Source organism: Xenia sp. Carnegie-2017, unplaced genomic scaffold, assembly GCF_021976095.1.
Source record: "Xenia sp. Carnegie-2017 unplaced genomic scaffold, XeniaSp_v1 HiC_scaffold_6, whole genome shotgun sequence".
Classification (NCBI taxonomy): Eukaryota; Metazoa; Cnidaria; class Anthozoa; order Malacalcyonacea; family Xeniidae; genus Xenia; species Xenia sp. Carnegie-2017.
In genome coordinates this window covers 1,209,021-1,216,895 of record NW_025813526.1, presented here as the reverse complement: position 1 = coordinate 1,216,895, position 7,875 = coordinate 1,209,021, and the positions used below count along the sequence as shown (strand labels likewise).

At 29.0% G+C, this 7,875-nt stretch overlaps 1 protein-coding gene across 1 annotated transcript; it reads right to left on the bottom strand.

Moving 5' to 3' along the window:
- Positions 1-285: 285 nt before the first annotated feature.
- LOC124458298 lies at positions 286-863 on the bottom strand. The gene is made up of 2 exons (XM_047008342.1): positions 497-863; positions 286-407 (listed from the first exon to the last, which is right to left on the bottom strand). The coding sequence occupies exons 1-2, from the start codon at positions 861-863 to the stop codon at positions 286-288; spliced, it is 489 nt and encodes a 162-aa protein (XP_046864298.1).
- Positions 864-7,875: the final 7,012 nt, after the last annotated feature.

Genomic DNA, 7,875 nt, shown 5'->3' with positions numbered 1-7,875 from the left:
TCCAAGCACAAGCTGGATTACTATCCCTGGAAACAATGATGCCACCTTCCCTAACCCAAACAGTGACACAACCCCAGAGAAACTACTTCCACCCCGTCATGCAACCCGGTATGTTGACAAGCCCACCACCTTCAATTTATGGGGAGAACAGTGCATCTTACAGAGATGATAACTATTAAATGATCTCTGTAGACAAACAATTTTGTCGAAACTCTTTTATGTCAAGCCCAACAGTGTAAAAGTATTTTTTTCAGTGTTATAGTTGTTCATGTAACAAAATCAAAATTATACCTTTAAATATTTGCCCTTTAGAACTTCGTACAAAGCTTGACAGGTTTCTTCCACAATTCCAGATATTGTTCTCTCACCGATTCGATATTGGAAAGAAAGACTTCTGAATGTTTCACCTATAGATATTATTTCACTTTATACAAATTCATCAACTAATAAAGGACAAATTATACGGCCTAGTAACACAAATTCAAAAAGGACAAACCTGTTGCTAAAAAACGTAATGTCACGGACAGTCTTTCGATAGGCTTTAAAGCGCTCCGAAGGTGGGTGTCTTTCTTCTCAATTAAAGGACATATTATCGTCAAAACCTCTTCAAACGTGTCTCTGTCAAGTCGGTGATATTGCCTGAATTTTTCTGGATGTTCGCAGTTCAATTCACGAACAATATTCTCACTTGCTCCTTGCGTTTGCCTGCGCAAAATCCAAGGTTTTACCCAGGTCTGTCGACAGGCTGCTCTTAAGCGTCTTCGTTTTCTTCGCAGCAATAATAAGCAAAGCAAAACCTCTTCGTCTTGAGACGAGCTTGAACTCGAATCATGGCTTTCATTACTACTACTAGTGCTTGCCATAGTGCTGTCGTTTGTTTCGTTTATTCGCCATGTTAGTAGTGTAATAATAAAAACAACGCAAACTGCGCATGTGCATTAGCTGTTAAGTGCTGAGCTGCCAACTCAGATTGCGCGCACACTGTGAGGCAATGTTCACTCCTGCCAAAAATATTCAACATGTTGAATATCCGACGCCGCCAGCACGTGTGACCAGAATCACAAAAAACGACACAGCACACTTGAGGAAACGGCTCACGCCAAGAGCTACAAGTGACGTTCAGCTCAGCTGAGAGCTCTAGTGTGCGCCGGGCTTTATCTAATGACGTTAGTAAACACTTACTAACGTCATTAATGTAATACTATATCACCTAAACACTTAATTATTCATCTTTGTGTATAAGACGAGTGTGGCAAGTTGAACAACTGCCATACGAAACAGTTCTGTAGGGAATAAATTTCGATGAAGTAATTCGTGGTTTTTATTTATTTTCAATTATATATATATATGGTTACACATTGTATGGATTGTATTGTAGAGTCACCACAGTGCTCAAACCTATAAAGGTGAGCTTTGCGTATCGCGAACACGGTGAACGTCTACATGTGAGACTCTACACATTCCGACAGTGTGTGTATATATATATATATACAACGGTACGTCCTGTGTCCCAAGTGCAGGAGTCAACATTTTAATATAGTGATAGCCGGGAGGGCACATTGTATATACACTTTGTATATAAAATGAAATAAAATAAAATGGACAAATGTTTGCTGTCGCTACTCAGAGTTTCACGCCGTAGGGCGATCTTAAGGCAACTGACAGATTATATATTATTTGCTGACTATACACATCGATCAGCTGGTAGGCCAATGTTTTTCAGCGAATAGTTAAAATTAATCTGTTGCATAATTGTTCTCGAGTTTTCAGGTTTATAACAGCGCTCAACTTCTGAAAGGAGCGAATATATTATGGATAATATATAGAATACATTCTAATATATAGAATATTGAGTATGTATATAGTCAACAAATAATATATAATCTGTCAGTTGCCTGAAGATCGCCCTACGGCGTGAATCTCCGAGTAGCGACAACAAACACTTGTCCATTTTATTTTATTTCATTTTATCTTACGCTCTTCTAATATATAGAATATTGAGCGCTCTTTTATCCAGGAATATTATCCCTAATACACTTTGTATATATATATGTTTTGGAACATGATCATATTTTTCATGATTTCATTTGGAAAAAATTTCTTATGAAATATTTATAACTATAGATTCAATTGATGTCGGTGAATAAGCAAAAATTTTATAGGGATTTTTTTTATTGTCTTTGGAAGAAATTGGGAAAAAATCTAAAGAAGCGAATGCTTTAAAATTAGATTTTGAAAAATTGAATGTAAAAATTGAAACTCTTAACAACAAGATAAAAGATCAAGAAACGAAAATTATTGAATTAAAGAAATTGATAGAAGTGAAAAAACTATTGAATGAAAATGGAAAATGATGATGATGTTGATGCTATTTTTAATTTTTTTTGGGTGTATTATGTATTATTTTTATTATTTTAATGTTGTATGGGTATATATAATGGATGTTGTTGAACAATAAGAAGAGAGAAATGGATGATTCCTAATTTTGTCTTTTACTTATATCTGGTTGCATTCTTATTAAATTGAGAGAAATACATTCAACGAATAGTAGTGAAGTGGAAATTTTGAAGACCAGTGTAAAGATATTAGAAGAAAATATCAAGGATTTAAACATTTTACTCAATGAAAGTCTTGTAGATGATTTGATTCTAACATCTTTTGTGATATTATTTTTTTGTTTAATAATAATATCACAAATATAATGGCTTATTTGGTATCATGGTTATATTATTGAAGAGATTTTTATGAAAAAGATAGAATACCAAGAAAAGAAAATTCTTGATATACAGAAATTTATAAAAGTTACAGATTTGTTTGAAGAAATTGGAAATTTTAAAGACACGGTAGAGGTATTGGAAGAAAATATCAAGGATTTAAATATTTTACTCCATAAAAGTACTTGTATCTGTATTGGTGGTGATGATGAAGGGGAATGACTTAATTCACTGTTATTTTAAATGAAAATATTTGTTTCAATTTGATGAAAAATTTTTTAGAAGAATTTTTCTAAAAAGTATATTGTTCACTTTTTATCAAAGACTAATGAATTGACAATTAATGATCAAAAAAGACTTTATAATTTTATTTTAAAATATAGATTATACCTCAAAAAACATAATATTTATATAAATGAACAAAAATATATAGAAAAAGATATTCGTAAAGAATTATAATTTTTTAAGGGACCAGTTATTAATGTAACAAAAATGGAATGGTAATAATAAAAAAATTTGTTGATTATTTTGTAAAAAAATTATACTGTATATATACATAGTGTTTTTTCATGTTTTGTATCATTTGCTTTCATATACTTTCAAACAACACATCGAAAAGATAAAAGAAATGGCTCAAGAGTATAGCATTTACAAAAAAAATTTTAGAGATTTTGTAACAGTTTTACAAAGTTATTGTAATGGAAAAGAAATCCTTGGAAATAAAGTATGCAGTTTTAATTGTTTTAGTAAGCTATGTTTTTTTCAAAATCTGTTTACTCTCCATACAATGATGGATTGTTCTGTAAAGATGAGTTGCAATTAAATTTGCAAGCATGTGAAAAATTAGGAAGTGTGTTCAATAAAATTGCTAATAAAAATGAAAGTGAAGATTTGTATGAAGTTTTGTTTTCATCTTATGAAAATCGTGTTATTTTGTAGCGTGATCCAGATAAATTAGTTTTCAACACACAAAAATCATCTTGTACTGTGGATGAAAGTGTAACTGTTTCTGTTGATAGTGAGTGGGATGTTTCAAACCCTGTGATCTAAATGATATTTCAATGATTGATTGGATAGATGAATTTTACAAAGTATATTTCAGAAAAGATGGCGATTTAAAACTATATCACAAAAATTATGACAATTTGTTGCATCTTGTCGTGATTTAGTAAAAACTGAAAGAGAAAAGAAAAAACAAAGCAAAGCAAAGGAAGTTTAAAGAAAAAAAAGTAAAAAAGAATTGCCAAAATTGTACCAAATAAAAAAAGGAAAAAATATTGAAAATGGTAATGATATTGAAGCTATTTATGTGTTGAAAGAGTTTTATAATAAATTGGATATTTCAATATATGATTGCATTGCCTATCATAGCGAATTTATGAATGAAATTTTACAGGAAAAAATAGGAAAGAAATATGACTTTGTAGAATTTTATAAAAAATATGGAAATGATGAAATCGAAAGAACATATAATAACATTTTTCTTGATTGTCTTCAATGATTATCATTGTCCTCCTCCAAGATTGTAAGTGATGATGATAATGAGGAGGAGAACGAAGAACACTAATTTAATTAGCGATGATTTTATAAAAAAAGCTGCAAGATTATTAAAAGGCAAACATTTAGAAGATAATGAACAAAATATATATAATTTGTATCAAAAGAAAAAGAAAGAATATAATCATTTAAATATAAATGTATGAAAAAAAAAGATTTATGGAGTATTGATTTAGCTGAAATGAAAGATTTGGCAAGATCTAATGATAATTTGCGTTGTTTGTTATGTGTAGTTGATGTTTATTCAAGATATGGATTTGTTCGTTTATTGCAAAATAAATCCAGTAAAAATGTTATGAAAAAATTTGAAGATATTTTATTGAAAGAAAATGAATTTCCTAAAAAAATAGTATCAGAAGAGGGAAATGATTTTCAAGGGATTCAAAAAGAATCGTCAAAAAAATATAATTTTACAATTTATAATACTTATTATCGTGAAATTAAAGCTACTCATGCTGAAAACGAGCAACAAAAAAATAATTTATTGATTGCAAACGAGAAACAAAAAAAATAATTTATTTTTTAAAAAATACTATATTTAATTGTGGAAAGATATAACAAATCTCCTCATCAAGGATTAATTTCTGACAATCTTTCACCAAATGATGTCTCTTTAGGTGGAAAAAAATAAATTACATCAAAAGATTATCGAATATTTTAAACAAAAACAGGGATGAAAATTTAAATATATTAAAGAAAAATAATAAAGTACAAATTTCAAGAGTTAAAAATAATATTTTGAAAGGAAAGTTTAAGACAGTGGTTTAATGAGATTTTTTATATAAATAAAGTTTTCTTGACAAATCCTGTTACTTATAAGCTTTGTGATAACAACAGAGAAGAAATTCAAGGGAAATCTTATCGTGAAGAATTAAAAAAGGTTTAGAAATGAAAAATATTACATACAAAACACACCTTAACCTTCAACTACTATATTTTATATGTGGGTATCTACTGTACTGTATTACAACTCAAACAAAATCTATTTTCTATTAAACATCAATGCAGTTTGTGTTATGACAAAATTTGCAAGATTTAATGCATAGAATCACACCTAATTTTAAAACAAAATTGTGTAAATTTTAGAGAACACTTATAACTCAAACGAAATCCGCTTGCTGTCATCACATCTATTAAAAAATTATCTTCAATACCTATGGATGATGGAATCTGACACTATCTTCAACAAAATCGAAAATATAAGTTTTGTAATAAAATTTAGATACAAAAATTTTTTGCTCCACTTTAATGTATTTAATACTCAATGCGGTTTGCGTTATGACAAAAATCACAAGTTTTAATGTATGTGAAGCAAGTAAACACAAAAAAGCATGCTTGTAAGGTCACAAGGTTATATTTGAGCAAAAATTTGATTTATAAAATCCAAGCATTTATTTTATCTAATTCACTTGCAACCACACACTTATTTCAAAAGCAGTGAAAGCAAACAGTGAAAGGAAAAAATGGGGAAATGTGAAAAGAACCGTGTTTTAAGATACAAAAGACGACAAACAAAAGTTAAACAACAAAAGAAAAAAGAAATAAAGATATACAACACCATATCAAAAGAAGTTTGTGGTGGGATGCTGAATATAATTGAGGTGGAAGCAATTGAATTTGAAAAAGAAACACAAGCAAAAAAAAGCAAAAAAAATAAGAAGAAAGAAAATGTAACGAGTATTTGGATATTATATTTTTGGATGTTAATCTTAGCGAAGATGAGAAACAATTACATTTTAATCGATTTAATACAATATTTGACGAATTGTATGAAGAAACATTGTATTCAGAAAAATATGTCACTTTGTCTTCAACACCCTTTAATTCGTCTGTCATCGTTTTGCTCTCACACTCACTTCAATTTTGAAGTTCATCCAAATTAGCTTGTGCTAATATTAACTTCACTTGAGGTTTTTCTTTTATTTTTTCATAATCAATTAACAAATGGTTTAATTCATCGCATTCATCTTGCAAAGCTTGAAAATATTTTAAATATTCAATATGTTTTGCTTCATTTTGCGCTACCTTCTCTTTCAATTCTTCATATTCAGTCTGCAAATCAAATAGTTCTTTTCTTAAATCGCAAATTTCTTTTTGATTTTCTGTAAGTTCGATGTTTACATCATCACCATCACATATATAATAAAATTTTCTTTTGACCCGAATTTAATGTGTTTGGACTTGAATTTTCTGATGTGTTTGGACTTAAATTTTCTGATGTGTTTGGACTTGAATTGTCTGATGTGTTTGCAGTTGATCTTTCTGATTCCGGTGTACAAAACAAACTCAAATCCACTTTATAAAGCAAACTTAACAAATATATGACATGTTAGTTCTTCAATGCATACAATTTCAAACAACGAGTCTTTTATATATGAGCAATAGATGATTTTTTCACAAAAATATAACAAATTTCTTATAAATTTTATATTTTATATAAAAAAATAAATTTTTTTGAATAAAAAGCTAAATCATTAAAAATTTAGAAAAAAGCCATAAAAACATTTAAGCATGCAAATATGAAGCGTTCAAGGTTATGATGCAAATAATAACCATATATAGTAATAAAAACATGTAGTAATTCTTCATTGACGTCAAAAAAATGCAAAGCAGCCTAATTAGTAATTTCTAGACACTCACTAATGTCAATCAAATTGAAAAGTCGAGGTTATGTTCTAAATTTAATCAAAAATTAGGATCAGGTTGTACCAAGTACGACCAAGGGTAATCATACCATAAATGGATGAAATGAAAGGAAATACAATTTTTTATATCAAATTCGAGTAGTATATAAGAGCATGGTCGTTAAAAATTTCATTATTATCAAGAAAAATGGAATCAAACAAGTTGTACAAAAATTTCTTATTTTATTTGAAAGATAAAAGAAACAAAAATCGTTTTGATATGTTTAAAAAGAAAAATAAAGAAAAAAATTAAAAGTATCAAAAGAAAATCAAGAAGAAAATCAATTTCAAGAAGAAAATCAGTTTCAAGAAAATAAATTTCAAGAAAAAATGAGTATGTTTCTCTACAAACACCAATACCGAATTGTATAAATAAATACTGAGACAATCTGCATTGAAAATCAAAATCGTGCATCACCATCACCAGATTTCTCCACAACCCATGGATGAAGATACAGAAAAAGTGATGGTAAAATAAATTCTCGTTTGAATACTTATCATCATAATATTCAAAAATCACTTCCTTTACCCATAAATAAGAATGTATATTCATCAAAAAATTCTCCTAAAAAAGATGCATCTTTAACTCTTATGAATATCATGTCTCCAATCTCAAACATGCCTCCAATCTCAGAGTATTATGTCACCAAACACGTATATTCTCTCATAAATTACAATGTCCCCACACCGCGTAATATTTTAAGAGGACTAGAAGACGTTGAATTTAATCAACCTGAACAAATGAATCAAGATCAAGGATTTACAAGTCCCCCTAATAATAATACTATGAATCAAGATCAAGTATTTGCTCATCCCGATCAAGTATTTACAAGTCCTCGTAAGAATACTACTGATTGGATAGGAAAAATAGACAATTAATAGATGTTACTGAAAGTATAAAAAAAGAGAGGACGTCCACC